The sequence below is a fragment of the Numenius arquata genome, chromosome 11, assembly GCF_964106895.1.
Source record: "Numenius arquata chromosome 11, bNumArq3.hap1.1, whole genome shotgun sequence".
NCBI lineage: Eukaryota > Metazoa > Chordata > Aves > Charadriiformes > Scolopacidae > Numenius > Numenius arquata.
Genome location: NC_133586.1, coordinates 19850311 through 19877682, shown reverse-complemented (window position 1 = coordinate 19877682; position 27372 = coordinate 19850311). Strand labels below are relative to the sequence as shown.

Below are 27372 nucleotides of genomic sequence, written 5' to 3'. Positions count from 1 at the left end.
TGGCAGTATAGAAAGCGTCTCACAGATGGGCTGACTCTCAAAGAGGCAAGAATCTTAAAATCCAGCAGATCTTAGTCTAAACCCCACTCTTTCCCTGCTGCATTATGAATCAGTGTACCCTGCTGCAGTTTCTTTCCCTCTGCAGTTTTCAGCATGCTCCATCTTTTTAATTTCCTCTGTAGCTCTGCCTACAGCTGGCAAACTAATCACTGCCTGAGCAATGCACTTCAAAATATTTGTTTATGTTGAATGAGTCTAGCTAGCTTTTCTTTTTCCCATCATCTGCTGGTCATCTTAATCTGTATCAATGTTTGGTTCACGGTACTGAGCTCAAAGAGCAATTATTTTATCCAGGGAAATGAAGTGAAGCAGTATGAGCTAGCTATGAAAATGAGCGTTCAGCATACTTTTAGCATGAACAGAAGCAGAGATTTTTAGTAATGGCACAGGTAAGACAGTTACGAGGTCATTCTGTGCACTTACATAAACGTACAATTCAGTTTCTTCCCACTACAGGGTCTTCATGGGTACAGACCTCTGTTCCCACAGTTTATTTACCGTTGCAAACATCTGGCTTAGACTTAGACAGCTGTTGAACATAGGTAATTTCAGCTTCACTCCTTTTGCCTTCTGTCAGTCCCTCCCACAGCCTTTGTTGCTGTGACCTAGATTGTGAGCAAATGCTTTCTGCTGGCATTTCAGAGGAAACTAATCTTGCACTCGAACTGAATTATGACTGGATTCATGTGTGCTCCATACTCTGTGCATGTGTAAGTTTATTTCTGCCTCCATCCTTTAGCAGCAGATCCTTAATGACCTGTCCTTACACACAGACTCACATGCAAGGCACAGCCTAGGGAAAGAAGACTTACAGGCTTTTTTTTCTCCAGAAGCAAAGCTGCTTCTGGCTACAGGAACTAGAGATTTATAAATACGGTTCAAATTTTTAACATACAAAGGAAAAAAAAAGCCTTAATTAAAAACTGCAAAAACATGTCATAAGAGTGATAATGACACCCTAGTAATTACCACATACCCTGATTATACTGTGCTAACCAAATTCCCTATCCAATTGTGCTGCCTGAGTGGAGTAACGTACAGTCAATAATACACCATGTGGAGAGCAAGATACCAGTATTACCGTTTTCCTTGGAGTGAGACGTCCTCACAGCCTCTTGAGCTCTGGGATCAATAACGAGACAGAGTGAAAGAAGAATGCAAGTAAGAAAGCCAGCTGCTCAAAGAACCCTTTTAAGTTGATGTATGTACTGTTGGATTTCTGCACGAAAATGGTGACATTGAAATGGCCCTTAGAGAATGATGTATCAATATTAGCACTGGTAAACGTGCAGCTTACATACATCATACATGAGGCAACTTTTGTTCATTTATTTCTCCAAACTATATTGCCCGTTCCCTTACTGCTAAAGGTGCTGAAGAATGTATGCTGCTGTCGTGTACCATAAACCTGTCCTTACTGTTTTGACACAGATAATGCAATTGTCCTGTTCACCCATTATTAAAGCCTTGCTATTACAAGGGGACAGCCTGATTTAAGCCTTGCTGGCACTATCACAGTTACACAAGCACTTACTCCGTAAGAGGGATGGCTCCAGAGAAAGTGCTGGATATATTGACTTGAAACATGCACTATCATACACCCCAGTATGGAAGGGTTTGAGTTTGCATCCCTCTGATGCTTCCTCTCACAGACTAAGAGCATCCTCCACACAACAGTAATGAATAACACAACTCTTTTTCCAGCCCCCTCACAGGACATCGCTGGGATTATTCCTGAACACATACACTCGTTTACTCAAGTGGAGTGTTCCATGCTGCCCACTGAAGCTAAGACATGGATGCAAAGGGGAATGAAACCATCTGCAGTGATTCCTGGCACTGAGGGCCAGGGCTGATGGGCTTCCTTCCAGGGACATCTGGTCATTAACCCTCTCAGAATAAGGGCTTTTAGGTCCTTTCAGTCAGGACAATGGGCTGTATGCTAGGAAATGCTAACTTCATGCAGCAGAGGCTTAATCACACCTTTTGGGACTTTAAAAGCTGGTAGCTATTGATTGAGGCAAGGGTGGTGAAGCGAGGTCACAGCTGCCTTCATCTTTCATATGGGGTCCATGGAGACCGCACGTAGCAGCATGCAGAGTTCCCTATTGATTCAGGTGGTTTGGCAATTAAAAGGCCCTGTTTTCATCCTTTCAGTCATTTACCCTTCACCAGATGAAGCCAAGTGGGCTCAGCCAGCTATCATAGCTGCTCAAACCAAGCTGGATGCACTCAACTGTAACTCCAGATTAAAGCCAAACACAGCTTCATTTCATGCAAGTGAGGGTTGTCCTGAGACACACACACCCCCCCCAACAGATGGGGCAGTGTTTCCCAGGCCCAGACTGAGCCAAGAACCCAGTGAAGTGAAAATGGTGGCTCTGGAGAAAGGCCTTGCTGTGGAGAGAGCTGAGAGGGGAGGCACCGAAGCGAGGCGACGTGAATCATTTTTCTATGCTGCCCTAATCCGCCTCCTGTGCCTTCAGCTCACCACTGAAATACAAGAGATGGCAACCTGCATGTGGACCATTTGGACCCAGAGGGGACAAGGAGTGTGTCTTTCTGTCCCCAGGATTATTGGCCCAGGCCATTTACAGAGACTGAAGCCTGAGAGGTCCTCAAACTGTCTTTGTGCAGCACCTAGCATAGCAGAGTCTGGGGCAGTAGAGGGACTCAGTCCTCCTATGCATTCCAGTAGTATAAATGGTGAATATCTATGGCAAAGGCACAGTCACAGCCCACAGGCAGCTCTGGGGCTTAAAGCACACGTGAACTTTCCCACAGGGAAATGGATGTGTCTTTCACAAATCACTTTGTTGCCCAAATAAAATAAAAGGCCATTTCATTTTCATAGCCACAGTTTTGTAAAACAATAGTCAAAAGTTTCCAGTTTGTCATGCACACAGATGATCAGACAGCCGAATAATGCATTCAAACTACAAAGATTTCCAAAAACAATAGAGGGCTTTACTATGTGTTATGGAGAATACAACATCTCTGGTGCAGGCTTTATGCAGGCTGAATGCCTTCATGCAGGCTGAATACCTTCTGGCTATTCTTGCAACACTAAGCATGAGAAGACAGTAGTTATTATACCAATATAAGACAAATTATGCCCTTGAAGTCATATATACAAAGGGCACTGTTGCTATTTTTATAGCCAGAAATGCAGCTGGCACTCTACAGATGAACCTTAAAAGAAATTTCTGATGCCCACACCAGTAGTTTCCCTCAACAGCCTTGAGCCAAGGTCTCCCGGTGCAGAAATGTGTGTGCGCATGGACAACACGTGCTAAGCAGCCTTTGAGCAAATAACCATATTGCTTTCAGCGAGTGGCATTCAACATACTGATTGCAGGACTGAGGCCTTAACCAGATGGAGTGAAAGAGCTATGTAAGACATCCTTAAATATAAGGACATTCTTGTATCTGTTTTCAAGGTATAAAAGTGTGTCCCACAAAAACATCTTCCATTTTAGTAAATCACGGCCACAGTCCCTGACCATCCACCTTCCTGCCATTTCCTACAGAAAGGCACATCCTGACTCAGGCCAAGCAGGGGCAGAGAAGGAACAAGAGCTGCTTTCTTGACCAAAGCCAAGCTGTTTTGGTCTGCTGATTGGCACTGGCTCTGTGCATAGTATTCTCTGCCCTGTTGCCCCATGAGGTCTCACATTTGTGTGAGGCCAGTCAGGTCCAGATAGGTCTTCCCACATTTTATTTCCATGGATAACCTTCCAAAGACAGCTAGTTCCTTCTATGTTCTGTGCAGTGATACTCAACTCTGGACAGTGCAGAAGCTCAGTGGACTCCACTGGGAGCATATGCCCGAACTACAGAGAGGAGAGTTTATTTCAGATAGCACCTATACGTATATGTGGGTAATTATGGTAATAAAATCCTTGCAAGGCAATAATGCAATTTCCTAGGAACTAGCTAAAAATTGCCGCCTGGATTGCAGTATAACAGGATGATTATACACCTTCCGGGACTGGGCAACTGTGAGGGAGATTCATGCCATTCCCAGCCGGTGAACACCAGGATATTTGTAGGTTCTCGTCATTTCCTTGAGACTGATCTCATCTGTTTATGACCAGCTTATGTGAGCTGTTGTCTTTACCAGATGCACGTTAGTCAGCTGCCATCAGATTCTTATGCTCTACTCAACACAAAGAGCGGTTGCCCCCAACCATCCCCATGGACCATTGCCTGCGTCTGCCTCCAGTCACCCAGCTGTGACGGCTGCTATCTGTGAGAGGAACTCTGTAACTGTGTCACTGTTGAATCAGCTCCAAAAACTTATTTAGCTGCTGTCTTTCTTATAGAGACATGTCTTTTAAATTCTCATCCCGATATCTTCTTCTTCAAGACACAGCCTTTCTCTCCTCACCCAGCAATTTCCTTCTGTATTTGCTTTGGGTTATTAGATGATAAAATCTGGTGAACGGGCAGCCTAATTATTGCAGCATCCAAATGACAGGCTTCAGGCAAAATGATAATTACTTATTCAAAAGTATTCATGAAATTAACATATCCTGAATAAATTCAAGCTTAATTTAACAGGCCACTGCACTTATTACAAGCATTTAGCACATGCAATTGTTTAAACTTAGCAGAGAGCAACTTACTCTTTCACACAGTATCAGAGTCAAAAGTAGATATAACCACAATTTGCCCTAACAAGAGCGAATGTCAAATAGTTTAGGGAGCTATACAGCAATTTGTTCAAATGCATGTAAGTTAAAAAGCGTACAAAGAAGATCTTCCCAGGCTTTTAATTATGGCAGAGTATTCAAATTCTTCCTCAAATTCTGGCTCTTAGCCAAAATCAAGAAGAAAAAAAAAAAGGTAGAAAAAGTTATAAAATCCCTCTCTCCCTTCCTCCCTACCTTGGAACAGAATCAGGGCTTTATTCTGAGATCCTTCTATGGTTCCGAGTATTATACTGGAGATTTTTTTAACTTTTATCTCCAATGCAGGGTGTTCCCCACTGACATACTCAAAACACACAGAATTCTATCTGTGGTGAGAGGGGAAGGAGCTGTTTGAGTTTTGTATGGAAAATCTTCTGTGCCACAGTGTCAATCCCCATGGTAAAATCAAAAAGCCTTGGGAAAATAATGGGATGGTACATTTCATAGCACCGTTTACCCTACTGGCAGGAGTGTATAGTACTCCCTTCTGCCACTGAAAGTGTGTCAGCTCTACATCTCTCATTGTATTTTAGCCTGGTTCCCAAGATTGGAGTGAGATCCTTCAGTTGTGCCATCTGTCCATGTTTCAGTCAGAAGTGAATAACTTTTTAATAAAGTTGGTTGCCTTCTAATAAAATGAAAGAAAGGCAGAAGAGTACTGTGTTCATCTTTAGCTATGATTACTAGAGCTGTGTGAAAACTAGGTACCTTGGCATGATGGTTATTTCACACACAGACAAACACAGGTTACACCTTTACTGTCTTCTTCCTCCTTTTTTTGAAACTGTAATTTGTGTCCATCCTGCTTGGGACCCTGGCTATAGAGTTAGAAGAAAAATTGCAAGATGTCCCGTCCCCCGCCACATCCTGGACTATCTTAGATATTTTTCCAGCAAGATGAAATATTGGCAATAAATCAGTGAATCAATTCATTCTCCTGTTACTTAAAAATATCAAGAAAGAAAGCTTTGTCCCTGAAAATGGTCCTTTTACAGCATTCTGACCATCCCCATAGCTACCCTATGACCTGTTTTGAAGATTCTCTTTGTTGCTGCAACAAAGCCAACAACCGCAACATTTCTGTATAACCTGTGCTAGTGGAGAGCATTACAGATCCTTACTCTTTGTTCTTCATGTTCATCACAAAGTATTAATATCAAGCTCATTAAAGGAATTAGGAAATAAATCACACTTGAGAGAATATGATGTCAGTCAGGTCCAGATGATTCCAATAAACTTCACTAAAATACTTCTGATTAAAACACATTGCTGGTGACGTGTCTTTAAAGGAACTTGGACTTCAAGCTCTGTAATAACTGCAATATGTTCTCAGTCTCTAGTCTTGCCACAGACTGCATAAGCTCAGTGTTAAAAACTCCTGCAAAAAGAGTTACTAGGTGCTTACTTCAGACACAAAGTTCTCACTGCAGTCATTGCTGATGTCCTGGCACACCCTACAGAGGATCATATGCAAATTAATATAATTATTTAGATGTTCCAGACTCACTATTCATCAATATGGCACAGTGTCAATTTTACATAAACTTCCACATATGGAACATTTTAAAAATCTCCCAACTGCAGCAAGAGAAATGGAAAGAAATAGCTTCAGCCATCAGCAACCTCTTAATAGCATCAGAATCTCAGCCTTGACATGGACAATAGATTAGTGCTCAAAAGGTCTCTCTGAGTAACATTGATAACACTGCTTTCCAGCCAGATTGTTTTCAATCACCGATCTTTCTCCAGAGATGCTAAGATAAGCTCTCATCTTGTGGGTGTATTTTCTGGGTTTGTGTCACAGGGCAGAACAGAAGCTAAACACAAAAGGATAGTAAAAATTTTTATTTCACTCACAGTGGGTAAAATCCCTAAGTCCTTGGTCATCAAAACTGCTGTATATTTCAGTGACGCTGTCTGTCTCAGCCTAACTCAAGATGCCAAAAATTCTCAATGCATTTAAAAAGTTGGCAAGTCCCTTGGTCTCTCTGATGGGAGTAAAGAAGTCCTGCTATTTTTTTTTGTATGTGGAACACAAAGGTGAGGAAACGGAGTGGATGGGACAGAAGCATTTCCAAGGTATTTCCAAGGCATTGGAGGCAGACTAGCTGTAGGTCTTTCAGCCTGCTAAAGGGATATATATGCAGGCTCACAGGGGTCTCAGGGAAGAGTCTTAGGCACTGGATACTGGAGGAGAGAGGACCTTTGCCCTGATCCACTGTAGCTATTCCTATCTGCAGTTTCTGCAAGATCACTTGATTTCCAGTTGCGCCTTTATCTCCCAGCAGTGGCAGCTACTTAGACATGAAAGCTTCAGCCCTTTGAAAACTTTCTGTGAACTCATCAGACCTGTGATGAAATCAGTCCACCAGCTCCATATGAACATCTTGTGAAGATTAACATTGAGATACATATCTACAGGGCTTTTAAGAAATCTGTAGTTCAGTCACCTAGACTGTCACCTCCTTTCTTCTTAAGCAACTGAACTGCCTCTCCCAGTGAGCAGCTGGTTTGTGCACCACCTTCCTCTCTAGTTGGAACGTGTGGCCATACAGCAAATTCTAACAGCAAATCACACTCAACCTTGTAAAACAGATTAGCTGTCAGATTCCTCTTTGTTTTGAGAACATGGCAAAAAAAATGAGTGCCTGCCACAGATCATGTCAGCAGAGCATCACTGGCAGGCCCTCGGATGGAACAGAATGAGAGATATAAGACAAAATCCCTGGTTTCTGAACTTCACTCTGATTTAGCAGAGTGCAGCAAGAGTCAAGTAAGAGTGAACTAATATTTCAAGAATCTTGGGGCTTTTTTGCTTCTGATCAATGTTGAAAATGAAGAAATTAGCAGAAATCACTAAGACATCTATTCCCACCATTATTAATAACATCATTTTTTTCACCACGCTCCTGAGACAGCCAGCCATCTGTAATATCAAAGAGAACACCTTAGGTTGTTCCACTTTTGACATGGCAGTATTCAGACAGCACATAATTTAACAGGATTCAAAGACTCTGGATTCTGCAGCCATGTGGGATTTGGAGCTTCCTGTCAGCAGAAATAGATCTCTTTGCACTCAAGAGTGCAAAAAGTGATCACTTGAGCTAAAGCAGCACTAGCTCTCCAGGGCATACAGCATGCAGTGGGACAGTTCTGTTCCCATACCAAAGTAGCTGGTCGTACAGATACGTATGAACTGAACAATTCAATGCAATATCACATTTCTGGCTGAGATTTTTTTTTTTTTTCATATTTTGGGTTTCCCACAGTGGATTATTTTGAATCCAACTTCACTGCCTGATCTGTTTACTGGTTAGGATGTTTATTTTTCCTGGAGAAAAGAAAAACAATGAATGTTTTATGAAAGCAGCATAAGAACAAAGTATGGAAAATCAAAGGAAAATCCTAAAATGAACTCTTTTTGCCTTAGGGCAGAGAATATGGCTGCTCTATCCTGGTGTTCCACTCATGAGGGGAAGTTTTGTTTTTGTGAAATGTTACACGTGTGCCAAGTTGCTGCAGATATCTATATAACCCTTTCTTTGTCTTGCTCTAGCAGTTAGTTATCAGTGTGGTCAATGCAGTGCGCAGCACAGCCCCAAGCCTGCAGGCACATAGGTTGGAAGTCAGTTGCCTAAACACAGACATCTATGTTGTGGTGCCCTCAGGTTTTAGCCCTGGTCTGCTCTGCCTCTCAAAAAAAAAGGCACAGATCTCATGCAGACTGTGTCTTACAGACCACCTTTGTGCAGATCTCTTGGATACACAGCAGATCTAAAATAGCTGTAGACACATATGGTTAGGCAACTGAATACTCACTTGTACTGTATGTATTCAACCAGCAGGACTGTTTAGGCAACTGCAAGACAAAGCCTTTAGATTTCAGGGAGTAAGAATTCTCACCATCTAAGATATCTGTATTCTGCTAGCCTTTTCTTGAGAAATACTCTCAGACATAAATAGTAGTATGTAATAAACTCCCAGGGAAGAGTTCCCTAATGCATATATGGTCAAGAAAGATCTTAGCAACGAAGCCTGTAAGTCATTTGGCATTGGCAACCTCAGAAGTCTAGCTCCTTGGGCACAGAGACTTGCAAGACAGCAGACATGCAGTGGGTGGGTATGCACACAGTGGTCAATCAGCTGCCGTCCAAGCAGACGTGAGCTATGTTTGTCACCATTCTGTGCTTGTAACCACTAAGCGCTTCCAGGTCAAGTGACAAAGTGCCAATTAGAACACAGCAGCATGACGGGAAGGAAGTTTGTTCTTGCTCACTGCTACACATAACTGTGAGCCAGGCTCTGTCCCTGGCTCCACTCCTTGTTCCATCACAGGCCTGATTAAAAGACCTAGTGATGCAGAGAGCCTCTCTGATTTGAATCTGGAAGGCAATATCCATAAAATCCCTGGGGCCCTTTTCAGATATCCACACGCTATCAAGTAATCAACAAACTGTTTACGTAAACCATAGGTGCTCCGTTGTCCTGGCACCTTTGTCTATAAAAACCCCTCCCTCCTATGTGCAGAGAGTGTCCGCCTGAAGCTTTCAGGATCCTATTCTGCTAAGCAACTCTTGAACACTCAAGACATTGTGAGACTAAGTTTTTGTGGATGCCAGCTATAGTTACTGTACTCTGCTTCCATCACCTCATCTGGGGAGGGGTGAATTCATGATTTTTTACACAAAAAGTGGGTAAAACTGTCTCTGTTGGCCACCCTGGCATTGTTCAAGTTCCGTGTTCCCAAAGGAGCTTAATCTCAGCAAAGAAAAGGCAGGAGACAACTGCAAGGCTTTTGGCCAGCAAAATAATTCCAAATCCTTGTGTGCCTAGATTTGAAGAGCTTTTAAATCCAGGAGGACTTGCAAAATGCAATTTGGCCTTTGCACTGTTTCAACAATGAGCCATAAAACTAACACCCTGGACCAATTCTAGTCTCTGTTCATATGAATTTACCAATGTGCCAGTAACTCTAATGTAACTCCATGGAAGTCAATCAAGTGGTGAAGCTTCCACACTGAAATTACTAAAGAAAGGAACTTCTGTCATGCCAGACTGCAAATGAAGCTTAGGGGAACAGTTTCAGTCCTGGAAGAAAATTCTCAGAAAAAGTTCCCAGTTATGCAGGGTAGCTTATATCTCAAGAGCCTGTTTTTAATCATAACCTCTACAACCCAGTTACACAGCTCATGCTTTACTACTTGGATAGTAGCTGCCAACTGGATGGAAAGCTGACTTGGTATTTTCCAGTTGATGGGAAAGCTTTCTGAAGGATATTTGCTTGAGAGGCACAACAGCTTAGCATGAGCCTTCCTAGAAATGAAACACAGAAATCACTGCTTCCATTAAATGCACTCACTTGCTGTAGACAATGTGAGGTTCATACCAATACCTTGCTGAACCCTCACAAACCGTGCATCAGGGCTGCTTTAGACACAGGCAGAAAAGGTAATGGCTAAGAGTAGCATTTTTCTGGAATGGCAAAACAGCCCTACTACCTACTGGCTTTGGCTCTACTACTTGCTTCATCAGCTTATACCAGAACCACCATCCACCTTCTGGGAAGTGGAGACAAAACACTCTCCAGTGTTGGTGGGCTCCTGTTGCTGTAGGGATATGGCATGTCCCAGCATGTCCTCCACCACAGGGCTATGTACTTCCCAGCCTTGATGTGGCAAGACAGAGTTTTGTCTGCATCACTGAGAAGATTTGAGTTAGCTGAGCCTAGCACTTTTAATGGAATCCCTTTGGCACAGTTGATTACACACACAGGTCCAGATACTCCTGAAATGGAATTTGTTTGAAAAAAAACAAACCAACTATTTTAATTTGAATCTTAAAAGAAGATAGAAAATACAGACAGACCACTGTCATTCCCCCTCATGGTTTCATTCTTATCAGGGGGTAGCTTCAGCTGCATCCAAACCACAATGAACTAATTTCAGCCCATGCTTCAATGGGAGCTAACATGCAGCTTTTTTAATTGGTACCAACTGAAACAAGGTCTTGGAAACAGGGTTTGGCTTAAGGTTAAAGTGTGGAAGGGAAAGATCCCCCTTCAACTGCAATATTGTATCTTGAGTGATGATGGCAGAGAAAGTGTGACCTGTCAGAGCAGAGGAGACAGGAAACATCATATGTTTCTCTCCTGTTGTGCTGTAGCTGACACTGCAATGTATAGTAATTTGTTTCCCATGGATGTCCCAAGATGATCAAGATTTGGACCTATTTTCCCATTCTGAATATTGAGCACAGTCCAGTGAAGAGAGCATATACTCTGCTAACACCGAACCTCTTAAAAATCTTCTATGATTGGGTCACACGAAGCAGATAAATTATTCTTGCAAAGCTGAAAGTTGATCAGATAAGCCTGGATATTGCACTGAAATAAGTAATGGTCCTAGTCTCAATCTCCAGATACTTCCAAGAACAGAAGAGTTTCTGGTTCATTAGAGGAATGTCTGTTCAGCTTGAATCTAATACTTGATAGTGCTGTGGCCAGAACTCCAAGCCAGAATAAATACATTAAATGTGGTGTTTCTTTCATTCTTGAACTATGGCCCTGGTTTGTGAAATACTTAGTCGTTCAAAGAATGAAATATTGAGTCACCATAAGTGAGAGCTGCAACACTGAGGTGGAGTGAAGCCATCAGAAGTTCTCTGTTGCAGGTGAGAAGGTAGAAGGAAAGTGGCTTTCCTCAGCTTTATCTTTTTATGGCTCAAACAAGTAAAGTCCGTCAGATTCTGCTGGCTCTCTGATCAGGCCTGAGGTGCTTGGGTGTGATGACAACAAGTATTAGTCATGATCACAATGTTATTTGTCCTGTAAATACAGCTGGGTTTTGTACTTGGATAATGAGTGTCTCAACAGGGAAAGTTTGGGCATTCTTCAGAGACGCAGCAGGAAAGAGGGTAAAGATCTCTCCTTGTCTTGTCTGCTGAATCACAGCCCCAGCAATCCCAGGGTACAGGAATCGTTCCTCAACAACACTCCCAAGGAGACAGGACAGAAAGAAGGAAAGAAGCAGAGCTGGAGGTTTGAGAGAGCAGCCTGCAGCTCTGTGAATGGCCTTGCAATTCACTTGCTCTCCTGTGCTTTGTGTTGCCCCAGGAGGCACAGTGCTAGCCAACAGCAGGGAAACTCCACACTGGCTTCAACAGAGGGTAAAAAGTGTTTCAGTCCTAACCAAAGCACTGCTGGATTTTCTATTAAAAACACCCCAAAACGGCTGTGAGTTATGCCCAATAAGTTTAATAATTGATGAAACCATAGCAAGTGACAACTACAAAATACAAAGCAGGCACGAAAAATGATGGCATAAAAGTGGGAAGGAATAGCGTCTGCGATGAAAAATGAAAGCAAAATACACTTAACAGAGGATATGGATTCAGATATAACACACACGGTCACATACAACACCGCATTAGTAACAGCACACACAGATACTCGTTATACTGGGGATTTTCACAGTTCTCCACTTGATCCCAGATGACAAGTAAATTGATGTTTTTACTCTCTTACATAAATTCTTGTGCACACAACATCATCAGCACCAAAGGTCTGGAAAAGAAATAGAAATCAATCAGAAGAGATGGAACCAGCAAACATTTAACACCATTTTTTAATGTTATTTTTACTGTAGTAGCTAGTTCTACAGCAGAAATACATTTTCCTATGTCTTTTGACAGATGAGAGTAAAGAAAAGTCATTTTGGAAGAGGAATGCAATGTAAGTGACCTTCTTTCCAAGGCACAATGAATTTTGTCAGAATGATAAATGATGCAGAAATTCCCTTTTTCTATAGTTTCTTGGCATGCATTTATAAATAAACATGAGAAAAGAAAGAGAATTTGGAATGTACTGGTGTTATATTTAGAAATAGTTGCAGCACTTTGAACTGGAAATGCTGAGGGGGGAATTCAGATGGCATGTTCAAAAGTATTCTTTGATATTTGCGGGTATAAATCAGAGTAGGTCAAATGAAGTCAGGGGAGCAATGCTGAAGACCAGGAGTATGTATACCTATAACTTGTAAACATAATCCTGCTGCAAGATGTTGACACACCATGCTGGGATACCAAAACCCTCTCTCCCAAGCTGTAATGTGGGCAGCATCAACCACAACCTTCTTTCAGGATACTGTGACCTTCACCAGTGAATTTTTTAACTGTGATAAGGGTATGAAATGAGGGGAATGAGAAGAATGTAGTGGAGATACAAGGATAGAGATGTGAGATAGGAGATCTCACAAATGTTTGATCACTACACATCTGAAAGCCACTGACTTACTACAGACTATGTCCCATTATTATCCTATTTCTTATACCAGATTCAGCACCTCAGAGTACCTTAATTTTCCAGATACTCAGAGCTGGTGTTATACAATGTTATACCATTAACTGAAACAGTTTCAGATATGCATCTGAAAGCCTACGTTTTTTAAATCGCTCTGTAGTTCTGCACTTAAAAGGCAATTCTACCACAGCAATCTTGCAGTACAGATCATCAGGACACTTAGGCAGGACAGTGATCGTGGCAGCTGTCTGGGAAAGCCACCTAAACCCCAAAGTGCTTGTATGTAATTTCAGGTCTGGCAGGCTAAAATCTATGCAAGCAATTAAACATGAAGGAAATAATGGGTGCAAGAGTGAGGAAATACTGACTGCAAAAAACTTCATGTTCAGCTACACTGACAGTTTTGAGCTCACCACTAACAAGCTGTGAGGTGGGATGTTTGGCTGTAATAACTGCCAAGGTCTCACTGAAAAATATAACTAAGACCTACCCCAGTGTGTTATGAAAATTCAGCTGGACTTTATTTGCTTTAATGCTTTCTATGCCTGTTTTGGCCAACATCTTTTTGAAAGGACTTGGCTTTAAAACTGACTCTGGCTTATATTTTGTTCACTTTATTGAGGAGAAAAGTCTGCGAATATTTTGGAGATATAGGCTTTGGTTTTATGCCTATAAAGAGCTTATAATATCAATCTTTATATACATTTTTAGCATACACATGAAAATGTCTGAAAACGGATGTTAAAGGATACAGATAGTTCTCCATGGCCCACAGCACCAGCTGCAAATACCCTTACTATGGCTTCCTTCAACATTTCCAAAATTATACACAAAGGCAAAATTATTTCAGCAGCAGCTTTGCCGGAGAAAGCAAGTCAGAGTCAAGACCATCCAGGGCTTGAGGTTGTCTGTGGAGACTGGAAAGTCACTGTGACAGGGATTGTCTTTCTATGGTACATTCAGGCATTGCTAAGCAGAGTGAAGTTTGGGTCCCCCGCTGCTATTTCAACACAAATCATAAATAATAATTAAACAGTCTTTGTGTAGTGCTCTTCAAGAGATGGCACGGCCCCAGTTTGACAGTTGGAGCTGCACAGCTCTGCAGCCACATCTTTGTGATGTGAGTGGGTGCCACATCAGCCAGTTCTAACGAGAAAGGCTGCAGCAGCAGTTTGCCAAAAGTCTTGTAACCTCCCTAGTAAATTTATGTCTATGAAATTAAGAGACAAACTCCTTCCCCCAAAGCTGTGCAACAGCAGTTATTCTCACAACAAGTCAGCAGTTGTATTGAGAGGGAGCACTGCAGGGAAGAGTAGATTGAAATAGATGTGATCCGTACTGCTAGTCTGTCCTAGGGTGTCACTGTAAGTCTCAGTGTTTGAAATTCTGGTGTCCAGTTCTGAGACTGCGTTGCTGTGCAGAGCTTGCTCCTAAGACATCAGTGTAGTCTGACTGGCAGCTTCCTTGCAAGACCCACAGGAGGGAGTGTGAAAATAAAGTTAAAAACTTGTGGAGGAAGAAGAAAGAAATAGTAACTTTTTGGGAAAGCTCAGTAGCATGGGTGCACCCAGAATGCACTGCAAAGACAGCAAGTCCACTGTATGTACACACAGACTGACTGTTGCGCACTCACACAGTCACAACTTGACATGCTTGTGACAAAGTGCAATGGCTGTTTGTTTTGTACTTCCAACATCCAGCTCCAGCTGGATTTCTGGAACTCTTGAAAATCTAAGACAAAGGACTGCATTCCAATTGCTCTGTCAGGATAAAAATTAAGTGAAGAAAACATGGACATACCTGGGGAACCCAAATACATTGTAGTTTGGTCTGTTGCTATACACAAGGATTGTCATTGTTATTCCAACACACCAGTCTCACAGTCTGCAAAGCCACTATAATTTAACACAATCATATCCTTAAATCTAGATCGTAAAGAGATAAAATGCATGCAAAACACAATTACAATTACTCTGGAATACCATGTAGCCACTGGGCACTTCTCAAACAGCCAGGCATCCTTTCCTTGAAGACCCAGCTTAGGCTATGTGGCCTCTGACCTGTTTCAGGAATAAGCTGCATTTTTTAACACTTAGATTTTATACCTTATACCCATTCAGATGATTAGTGACCTAATTCCATACTGAAGCACATAAATAAATGGCTTTGATTGTCATGGTTGTGTACATGGTTTAAGTGTGGACTTACTGGAACTTACTAGCATTGTTGATAAAACTCCACTAAATGTTGCTAAACAAAGCAAAGAGGAATGTGTTCAAACTTGCTGCATTCCTTTTCTTGTGGTTACTCACAGAAACATCTAATGTACAGCTGGGACCAAGCTCAGGGGAAGGTCCAAATCAAAAGGCTGTTACTCCTCTATCCTTCACACTGAAATCCTTGTATTCAGGGGTAGGGTGAAGCAGTTTAGTGTCTATGGTTCTAATTCTAGATGGGAAAGAAGTGATAGTTCCTGTCAGAACAAGCAGACTTTGAAGATTTCCATAACCCAAAGTAGTAGAACGTCCTAATAAAAAGAAAGAGAATGAGCAATCCTGGCTATTTGGTGGTGAAGTTTCAACAGAACAACTAAAATAAAAGTGCAACACTAGCAAACTGCAATTCATATCTAAGGAGAAGATGCAGGATTTTCAAACACCACATTCTCATCAGCTTACAAAATGCTACAAGGCAAGGCTTCTATCTAAATCCAAAATAGGATTTTAAATGTGCAATGACTGCAAATTACAGAATTGTTTTCTTCGCTTAGCTTGTCATAATCTGTAGCTAAGAGTCCAAAAGCACACTGCAAGCAAAGCCCTGCACAGGGGGATAATCCAATAAATTGACCTCTCTCAGTTCACTCAAAATCTGATGACCACTGACATCATTAGAGATTAAAAGAGAATTACAGGGCAGTAATATACTACTGTACGAGTAAATCTGCTTTTTGAAGGCCTTCTTTATAAACATTTGCTGAGGAGCCTTTGCGATAAGTGCCTTGTGATAAGCACACAGTATAATTAGGAAGACTGTCATTGAAACAATCATCTGGGAAAGATCACTTCTGCCACTGTATGCAAAAATCCCCTGCTATCTTCTCATGACTGACCAACCTGGAGACACAACTTGCAAAAGGAAGACAGAACACACGAGCAAACAAATGGAGAAGAGAAGACATTACTGAAATGAATCCTCAGAAAAGCCTTTGTCCACACGCGAACTTCCACGTTATCCAGAATAAATATATAAATCTTCATAATAAAGGCATACTGCATATTTCCTTTCTCCTCTTGATTCCCATAATGTTTTATGAAAGAGGTTGATCCTTCTGGGGCTGTAGTCACAGAAGGCGCAGTCCCCACTTTCAAACTTGGATATTAATAGCAAATCACCCAATCTACAACCTCACTTTCTGCAGGATATCAATCAACAGGACCATGCAAAATCAGGGCATTTATCTAGGAACCTACATGTTAGTATTTGTGTTTGAGAACTGCCATATTATACCGTTTCCTTAAAGTCATGCAGCAAATGAACGACAGAGGTAAGTACATGAGACAATGGTATCTCCCAGGAGTAGTCTTGAAAGCCAGTACACAGCAAACATCTAAGCTACAACGGATATTATAAGAGGTTATATACAGGATCAGATGCGTCCAAGATGCAAATGGCTTTGGCTTCTTTCTCTGCTTATATGTTTGGGATGTGACCCAGACCGGGCTGTACTAGTGAGCAGAGGCTACAGATCCCTCAGGCCCCTTGTAAATCAGTAAATTAAAGCATTAGGTCCATGCAGCACATATGAATATATTATTACAGGCTCCTGAACTTTTATCAAGGCTGCTTTAATAACGTCTGCAGCAAACCCCGCCACTGGCCTCAGTATGAGTAGACCCTCCTTTTAATAACTTATTTTATTTAAGATCACTGTCCAAAAACTACAGAAAAGTTAAACACTTAGGTAGTTTAAAGTTGTTCAATACAAAGCTTAGGCACATCACAAATCTCAGCATTTGGCTGCAAAGTATCTCTCCAAATCTCCACTGACCTTTCTCACCTACAATGTTTAATTTTAGAAGCCAGCAATATAATTTAAAAAATGTTCACTCATTCATCTAGCCTCCACAGTTGACCAGTTTTAATCAACAGCGGCATGATTTTTCTGGGGAGGGAATGTAGAATAGAAACCATGCTTGAACCCCCCCTAATGTTCTGATCTTTGACCCTTGCTATAATTGATTCTGAGAACCCCTGTGTGATACATGAACTGTGTAAAATGTGGTCTGAGGCTGTTTTTAAAGCCCCTCTTCAGTAATCATCCACTTTAAAATGTTTGTGTGTTACAGATTAAACTACAATCTATAGAGGCCTGAGCAGCTATGAAAGCAGCAATACAGATAAAGTTTGAATAGAAATGTTTCTCATTTGAATAGCTAACATTTGGAAGCAGCATCCTTTGACTTTGTAAGAGCAGACCTTTTGTTCTTCTTACTTAGACAAGTGATTGATAGCTCATTAATGTCCCTGACAAAAACACACAGCGACAGCAAAAACATTATAGAGTATAAAAGAAAAGGGAAGAAAAAGCATATTAGAATAGACTTAATCCCAGATCTTACTTTCCAGACAAGTAAAGGAAATATATATTTTTGTGTTATAATCTGATCTTGGTTGCTCAAGTGCTAATTGAAGGATAGTTTATGAATGTGGAGTAGTAAATACAGATATTTTGACTCTCTGTACGCATTACAGTCTTCAAGTACAATACAATATAATCTAAAGATACAGTCAAGACAAACAAATGTGGACTTAGATGGGGATCTATCCTTTTCACCCTCCCTTGCTTGCAATATTCCATGTATTTTTTTATCTACATCGTTCAGTACTTCTGAAAATGCAGCACTGAAATCCCAGCATGTGCATCAGATAAGATCAGAATAAACAGCACCGATCAAAGTAGTTGCAATGTTCTAGGACATTCACAGCACCATTTTTATAAAGCAGAGCTTATCCTTCTTCTCTTACTCAGCTAAAAGGACTCTTTTTCTAACAGGACTTTAGACCTACCTCTGCCATTCTACGAGTCAAATATTATTTATGTACTAATAAAGGTAATCTCATTCTCTATGCTGCAAAGAGCTAAGGAGAGCTAAAGGCAAACTTAACTGCTATCTGCAGGTAAAGAAAACCTTTGCTAACTAAATAGTTTGTTCCCAGCGTCTGTGTACCAGAGGACATGATGTTACATGGAAGACCATCATATTGCTCCAAGGGAATATCTTTGAAGAACATAAGGAATTCTTCTGCCAGGATACAAGGAAGATTGATAATTATATAGTAATATGGTTTCTATTTTAGCTCTGTGGTAGTCATGACAATTCAACATTGATTGTTTTTTATTATATGTGATAATAAATGAATTTTATTTAACATGCTGTGTTGTGGAGAAAAATATATCCTTCCACTAGAAAAATGTCATAATCTAATGGATCCCTGAAGCAATGCAGCATATTAGATCATAATTACGTGGCAAAGCTCCAACATTTATGCAGCCAGTATTAGCAGAATAAAACTCATTCCTTACCCCCTGCCTGCTGCCCCAAGCCTTCTTTCCATTCATGCCTCAGTCTAACACAGTTTACATTCCTTCTTGCAACTTTTTCCAAATGGGGTATGAGTTTTCTTCATTTCTTCTGCAAATGCATGTAATTAATAGCTAAGAAGGGGTCCCAAGATTTCTGGAAAGATTTCTTTGGACAGAGAAACAGGAGCAGAGCCTGTGAGTATAAATATCAGCCTTACAGAGTTCCTAAACGGCTACATCCTAGGCTCTGCCCCATAAAAGACAGCTTCCCAGCTGCAGACATCTAGAAGTTCACAAGAATGTGGTTTCCTTCTGCTTTTTAAAGGCACTCTGCCAGAATGTGGAAATAGGAAAAGCTTACCAAAGCACATCAGAAAGAGTAAAGGAAAAGAAAATATTTCTTAGGTAAGTAGGGAGGTTAGAGAAGTGTGAAGAGGGGAACTGTTAAATGTTTGAAGTGACATGGGCAGTAAAACTGAATGAGTTTCAGAAAACTGGGAGGATGGAAGAAGAAAGAAAGGAGAAGACAAAGAAAGTTCTCTTCTTCACACTGTGATCTTAGTTTTGAAGAAGCAAGATATAAGTGGTGGTTTTCAGACTCAGATCCAAGGAAAATTTGCAAGCAGAAGATAATCAAAGTTGAATCTTTCTTCACTGGAGTGATAAAGAACCCAAACACAGTAGAGACGAAACAGATCAAAAGGCATCAGAGTCTTCTCACTAAGAGCTCCTATTCCTACTTTGTTCGCTCATATAGTTGAGGAACGCACCTCAGCCAGTCCCTTCAGGTGGTTTGGCTTTTAAATCCCAAATAATGATCTGGAGGGAATATTCTGAGGTTCTAAAATTAGGGGCCACAGACAAGAAAATGTAGCTTCCCTTACCGTCTTCTGTCTTCCTCCAAACAGCAGAACCCTTTGCTGCCTGCCTCCCAGAAAGGTTAATTTTGGTCACCTTAACTTCTCCAAAGGACAGGAGACCTCACACTCACCACCATTGCTCTTAGAAATGCCTCATTGCTGAGCTTTACGGTGTCAGAAGATTTTGAACATGTTGACTCACGTATTTAAAAGATTTGTACATTCAGTCTCCTCAAAAGTCATGAGGGGCTTGAAAATCTTTGTCCCAAGGACCAAGTAATATCTTAATATTTAATAAAGCAAAGGAGACCATTATGCTCCAGAAAAAGAGGTAGGAGAATGGAACTGCGTATCATCTTAAATAGTAAAAGACAGAGAAAATGATCTGGATCACTTGGAAGCAAGCGCTATGTTTTCATAACAGACATGGTAAAATCATACATTGCAACCAATGAACACAGCCCCAACTTGCAGGAGAGGGGAGGGAGATCAGTCTGGGGAATCAGAAACCAGGAAAATTACTTGGGATCACGATCAGCTGAGCATGAGTGCCAAAGAAGAGTTAACAAAGTCTTTGCATAAAAATCAGAATAATTTCAGATAAGAGTAGGGAGATGAAGTCACCACTGCACCAGGTGTTAGTGTGTTCACTAATGAAACTGTGCAGTTCTGGTGTTTGTAGATTGGAAAAAAAATGATAAATTGGACGGGGTTATAGAAGCGCCAAAAGAATGATTCAAAGAAAGCTTGCTTTATATTGAAGGGCTTCCAATGCTTTAGCTTAACAAGTAGGTTCTTCCAAGAGGTGGCTTGCTCAGTGTTGTTATGAGAATTATTTGCAATAACAAGCTTTAGGCATATTATTTAGTTTCTTTTATACACAGTATGTAAAGACTGGAAGTTGAATCTAGACATATACAGATTAGTAATAATATGTATATTTTAATGGCAAGGAAATTAGCCAGTAAAATAACTTACCAAAAGTTGTGATTGAGTTCCTATAAATGGAAATATTTTAATAAGAAGGAAGTTTTTCTAATTTTTACCCTAATTTGAAAAATAATTAATTCAGAAAAGCTCAACAGACTGTATTATACAAGAGAAAAGGTTAGATGGCTTTATAATCTTTGAATCACTCTGGTTTCTTAACTAACCTCATTCTTCTTTCCCAGCTGGGTAAGTTCACATTGCTGATTGCAGGAGGTAGTTGTATTATGACTGGCTTTCTTGCTTTGCTTGGAACAGTTCGCTTTGTTTAACAGCTGCCTCACTAGTATGTTGCTTAAATAATAAACTACAGAAAATTATTGTTAGGAAGCTGGAAAAATTACAGTTGAGAATATATTTTGTCCACTGCATTATATATAAGGATGTGAAGCAGAGATCAAAGTACTTTGCCTCCTAAAGTTTTTTGATAATATGAAGAATTTCAGTGGTTGAGTCAAAAGAAATTATCCAGAATCAGAGTATTCATTCAAAAGAAACCAGTGTGATTTCACTAACAGCATACACCTCCTCGTAAGGGGTGGGTGAACAGTTCCAAGATGCCTGGAATAATACTATCACCTTAAAGGCTTTTAGTTTATACTTGGGTAGGTTTGGGTCCTGTTTTTGTTTCAGATGCAATCTTAAAAACAGAGTTCCAACTGCTTTAGAGAAACACCGGGGAGGCTGTTTGTTTTTTAAAGTGCAGAGGTTTAGTTAGTGTGATAGTTTGAAATAAAACCTCCCTGCTTTGATGTTTTCTTACCCGTCACTCCAGCAGCATGTCTTCCATGCCCAAACTGATGAGGCATAGCAGTCCAATCAACTGTTTATCCGGAATTCACTAGTATGAACATGTGCAATAAAATGATTCTGAACTCAAGCTGAACCGTGCTGCTTGTAACTGGGAGAAAATGTGTCTCTATCCAGTTCTGGATATTATTTCATTAATATAGAGACACTACTGAGGAAACATTCAGTGAAGAGAACTCAACTCTAATAAAAAGAAGTACAATATAAATAAATAATTGCACATGATTCATGGTGTCAACGGCAAGGCAGTTGCAGAGGTGCTGCTCAGAATGCCTACAGTAACCCTGCTGCCATACGGAAGGTCACACAGGAGTGGGGGGATGTTAGCTGACAGCAAATGTGCAAATCAGTGTATTCCTGAGAAACTCACGAAGGCAATTCTGAATGGGATTCAGAGTTGATAAAGGAATTGGTGAAGGTGGCTGAGATGGGGGAGGAATTATGTGTTCTTCACAGACAGAATGAGATTAGAGCATACTAACAACATGCCACATCTTTCCTGCTACACACCATGTCATTATGTATAAGAAGCAATGTATTATGCACATGCCTAAAAAAGAAAGTTCTGCAAAAATGAGGTCAAATGCCTTAATCTCACTTTCACCAGAGAAAATCTGCAATAAATCAAGCAAATTCTTTGGTGGTGGTGTGAATTTACAGAGCAGAAGTGGTCCACTTGTGATTGTTCTACCGGTAAAAGTATAGCAAAAGTTATAGCAATAAAATGCAACTAAGATCCTGCATATATCTTCATTTGTTCTTACAAAAAAAAAAAAACTAAAAAGAAAGAAAAAAAGTGATGTATGAATTGTACTGTAGAGGATTATGAAAATGGTAGTTTTCCAGACGGATTTCAGTTCAGAAAAATAGTAAGTCATACTACATGGTAACAAAAACATGTTAATATGGTGCATATATTGTATGGGTTCAAGGTTCTTACCAAAATCAGCTCATCGTTAGCTAATTCTCGAGTCCAGTATGTTTTGGGGCCATCTCCCTCAATAAGAGTTTGTTTGCAATAGATCTTGTTTTCATTCTCCCAAGTGGCCAAACTCTGCAGGCAAGAAAACCATTAGGAATAACATTAATTATATTCCCCAGCAGCATGAGGCAGAGAGACAACAATGAGCAGTAGAAAGAGTAATTGCTGCAGTAAAGGAGCAACACATAGACAGATAAAGGCAAAGGGGAAAAGACATCAGTGGAAAGTGGTGAAATCAAAATTATATCAACAACAAAGTAATTGCAAATGTGCCTTTTCAATGTAAATCCACGTTTGTTTCCAAATTAAAAAGCCACCCAGTTTTCATGAAATGCTTGATGTTGAAAAGTATAATTTAGAAACATGTGATAATGTAGTGTCTACATTTCCAAGCATCTTTGTACACATGTGGTTTGATCTGACATGTTATTTACCACTACAGAGTCCCCTTGGTGTAAAAACATCAAGAATCATATGTATCATTTTGTGGTCATAAATAATGCAGTATTTGTCACTTGCAAGCTTTCACGTTATATGGCACTGTGCCAAGTTAACTGTATATTGAACATTTATTGTGTGAACAAACTAGAATAAATCGCAACTAAAGAAACTTTGTTAGAACTCTAGTGTTTTAAGGTTGTGGGTCTGGAGATTGAAATACCCTTGGACATTTTTCAAAGCATTTCAATAATGACTATGAAACCACTGAAAAATGATTGAAAAAAAAAAAACCCATAGGATTTTGTTTAGTTTCCACTAACAGGCAAGCCCTGACTGTTGCTTTTCATTCTAGCACTGAACTATTATTCTACATTGCAATGGAACAGCTGTGCAAAAGGATGCCCTGTAATAAATGTGCAAGTAATCGCTTTATAACTAGCACATGGGAGACATTCATTAGTCTGTGATTATATACATATACATGTGTGTGTGTGCATATGTATGCATAAATTCAAGTTAACACTTCCCAGACTTTCTAAAGGAAAAAAAAACACTTTACTTTGATTTAAAATTAGCTGTTTACTTTATAAATATTGTTTCAAACCCATAGGTTTTTTAAACCAACAAGCCATCTCAAATGGCAGTTATAGAAGCTATGCCTTGCAGTTCAACTACATATGACTCGCTCTTTGTCTCTATGAACAATGGATCAAGTTAGTTGGCAGAACAAAACCCTCCACCCCATAAAGTGTATCAAAATCTATCACCAGTCAGCAGTCTTGCCAGATATTGCAAATTACATTCTGAAGTATTACTTTATTATCTGTCAGTTTCTGCTCTGTGGCCACATCTTGGTTATACACACACAGCAGTACAACTTATTCCTGAGAGTGGACTATAAATAATTTCACAACACATGGAAAAAATTTACTACTTCACAAAACACATTTCTTTCAGAATTTTCCAACTTTCATAGCTTACAGCCGTAATTATTGTTTTTCCATCTGCAGCAATAAATCCTGCTCTAGAAAGCGGGTCACATTTATTGTATATGCATTATGCATGAAGACACTAAAATACTACTTTTGCCGAACAAGATAAATTAACAAAGCCAGCAACATTTCCTGAGCAAACTGTTAAATATATGATAACTCATCCTAGAGATCAAGTGGATGTTCTAAATGTTCACTGACTCCCAGAATCTGCCTCCCTTTTTGATAAGTTTAAATTCACAGCAATCGCACTGGAGACAGTTAAGTTCTGAATTTTTAGTTGTGCAAATAGTCTCAGAAGCTGGCCTGAGAATTAGCAGACATCCTATTTTGGCAAGTTGATTATTTCACCATCACAGGCTACTTTTAAAACTGTATTCTCATTTGGGACTACATTCTGATGCTCTCTATTCATTCTTCTTTTATAAGTGTTTTATATATACTTCTCTTATAAGTGTGAGAGTAAAGTGCCTGAGGAAAGGATAACTAAGCCATGCCTTTGATAACTTTTTTCAAAAGATAGCTATGATCACAGTCCAGTTCTCCAATATCCCGGATCCTACGTATCTACACCAGCGAGAAGCTGGTGTTAGATGCTGCTGACTTAAAGCCCCCTCCGCAGCCATAAAAGTGGTTACAAAGGTAGAGGAGCAGGGGCTCACACACAGAATCAAGCCCAAAACACTCCAGTGAACGCCCTGTAATGCACTTCTGCTCAAGGAGATGGTGTAATTATGGCTGGTATAACACTAGCTGAAAGTCTGTCTTACACTGTTAAAGACTTATCTGATCAGCAAACTGGAGACATGCACTTGCAAGGGAATGAAAGAGGATTTCACCCGAACTACCAACAGGCTGCAAGCTGATTCTGTTTAGGACAAAAGCTATGTCCAGTTTGTGCACTAAATCCTGACTCTTGAGGTCTCTCTTGCTCCACCATTCCCCATGTTTCCCATCAAGGACAGAGGTTGGGGAGAGCTTTCACTGCAGCTGAGGTCTCCAGGGGAGAGGAAAGCAAAAAGAGGTGGACAAAACCCCGGCAGCCAAGAAGCTGGCAAGCAGGTACTTGAACTCTGCCTTTGGGACCTGCCAGGCTCTGTTACCTTCAGACTTCAGTTTTATCCTGCAAGAGGGAGAATGTCAGATGAGACATAAGAGGAACCGTGACCACCAGGAACCCCCAAAGAGTGTTTCTGGAAAGAAGTTGGAGAGCAGCAATGCCACTGTCTGGGGACAGTGGCAGCAGATGTGTTTCTCCCATCTAAAAAGAACTTGGTAACACACACGCACGCACACACACACCCCAGCTCTCCTCCTACCCTGCACTTCCGTCCATCCACCGTCTCCTCCTCAAAGCTCTCGCCGATTTTGAAGTTGATCTCAGTGGTACGGACAGTGGTGGAAGTTTTGATGTAGAACTGGTCCCCATCCTGGCGGATCTCCACGTGGGGTTTGGAGGCAGCAGCAACTGCCACCTTCCTGAGCATGGCATTGACACCTGGGCGAATCGGGGAGGAAGCAGAGCTTGAAGTCGCCAGCCGTCCCCGGGGCTGAGATCGCCCAGCACCACGCGGATGGAGGGGGGGTGAGAGGCCGGCGCTGCCCGCAGCGGCGGCGCTGCCCCGGGGCACGGCGCGTAGCCCTCCGGCGGGGCTCCGTGCAGCCCAGCGCGGCAGGGAGCTGCGGCTCTCCGGCAGGCTCTGCACAGACGGCAAACGCGGGGTTTTGCAAGGATCCCCGTGGCAGGAGCCGCCGGGCCAGCGGTAGCCCGGATCCCCGTGGCAGGACCACCGGCGTTCGCAGGTGAGGGCTCTGACCGTGCCGCGCCTGCCATCGCCCCTCGCCGGGCAGGACTCACAGCCTTCCCCCGCACGGAGCTCTCCCGGGTGCCTGGCCCTGGAAGCACCGGACACCGGAGCGCGGCTCCGGCTGCAGCCCCCCCGTGACCCGTCCCCCCCCGGCGGGACATAGCCGCGGGCTGCCCGCTGCCCGGCTCCCCCGCCCCTCACCCAACGCCTTAAGGAGCTCGTCGAAATTCTCGCTGCTCCTCATCTTCCAAGTGCCGGCGAAGTTGGGCATGGCGGGGCGGGCGCTGCGGACGGCGGCGGGGACGCGGCGCTGCTGCTCTCTCTGCGGCTCCGGCACCTTGTGAGCGGGGCGGGCCGCGGCGGCGGCGAGGAGAGCGGGTCACACCCCCCGGCCCCCCACCCCTTCCCGGGGGCCAGCATCACGCCGCCAGACAGCCGTCCCCCCTCCCTGCCACGGCCCCGTCATCTATCCATCCATCCGTCCATCCAACCATCCATCCGTCCTTCCTGTCCTCCATCCATCACTCGCTGCCCGCCTGCCTTGCAGCCTGCCAGTTGCCTCCTGAGGCTTCCCAGGAAGGACAGCCTAATTGTTACTTGTCCCACAGCTAGGGTGGACACTAAGGACTTAAAGAAAGGCCCCAGAGGCAGGCAGGGAGGGAAGGAAGAGGGCAATTCAAATAAGAGCAGCCTCTCTGGGCTCACGCTGGATTGATCCCCACCACAGCAGGGCCAAGGCACAGTAATACACGACACCTTCGCCCCCAGCTCCCTGCACAAAGGCCTCCAGCACAACTAATCTGGACAACCACCGGGCCAAAGAGGTGCCAGGGAGCACAGCCCTGCCCAGAGCAGGAGATTGTTGTAAGGAAGTTGTCACTGCCCCCTGATCCAAGGTTTCCCCTCTGAGAAGGGTGAAGAACAAAGCCATATACAACATCTGTACCGTTCCCCAGGCACAGCCATGCACTCCCGCATTGCTCTGTGGCACTTTTGGCAGTTGGAGGACATAGCTGCAGACCTGGAAGATAATCCTCCTGCATCAGAAGGAGCAGTGCCCATAGTGGTCACAAGCTTTTATGGAGAAGCACATGAAGCTCTTTCACAGTTAGTTATTTAAATTAACAGCAGTGTGCTAAAGATTTGAGCGCCGCTCTGTGCCTCTCAGACTTTCCATCACCATTTCCATTGTCTTTGCTTTGAATCCCTCAGTTTCAGGTCAAAGATGCCAGACTAAAGTTCCTTATTGCAGCTGATTTATCCACATGATTAAGGGGAATAGAATTTGACAGTTTAAGGCATATGGTGTTTTTCTGCTGCTGTTGTGCATAAGGAAATACTCAAAACATTCAGAGGTCTGTGATTTCCCACTCAGAACAGAGCCAGATGTATTTTAATTATAGGAAACCCTTTGCTGAGCCAGCTTCATGGTACATTCACAACCATTCTTCACTTGTTAGACTCACTCTATAAAATGAACAAGTCGGTTACTTGAGGTATGTATAAAATGTGTTCACTTCTGGAAAATGTATAGATCTGGGAGTTACCTTAGCCATATGTTACACAGGATTCTTCAGTTTCTATATGCTGAAATTTGCTCTCACTTCTTACTGCAGGAAGAATTTTACCTGAGCAAGAACCATAGAGCAGAACTAAATATTTGTCTGTTGACAGTCACCCTTTTTCTACTGACTTTTTTTTCTGTCTTTTCAGAAGGACACACTGGAGACCTGGCATAGTTCTTTAACTGAAATATTTTGATGGAAAATGTGTTTTTTTTCCAGGAAATTAAAATTTCAGTGAGGAATATCTGTTTTCAATAACAGGGTTTCTCTAAAAAAAAACAAACCCAAAC

The 27372-nt window shown here is 41.9% G+C and overlaps 1 protein-coding gene across 1 annotated transcript; it reads right to left on the bottom strand.

Moving 5' to 3' along the window:
• Window positions 1-12264: 12264 nt before the first annotated feature.
• CRABP1 (cellular retinoic acid binding protein 1) lies at window positions 12265-25788 on the bottom strand. Its single transcript, XM_074156368.1, has 4 exons — window positions 25719-25788; window positions 25029-25207; window positions 22235-22348; window positions 12265-12315 (listed from the first exon to the last, which is right to left on the bottom strand). Exons 1-4 carry the CDS (start codon window positions 25786-25788, stop codon window positions 12265-12267), a joined length of 414 nt encoding a protein of 137 aa, XP_074012469.1.
• Between the last annotated feature and the right edge of the window lie 1584 nt (window positions 25789-27372).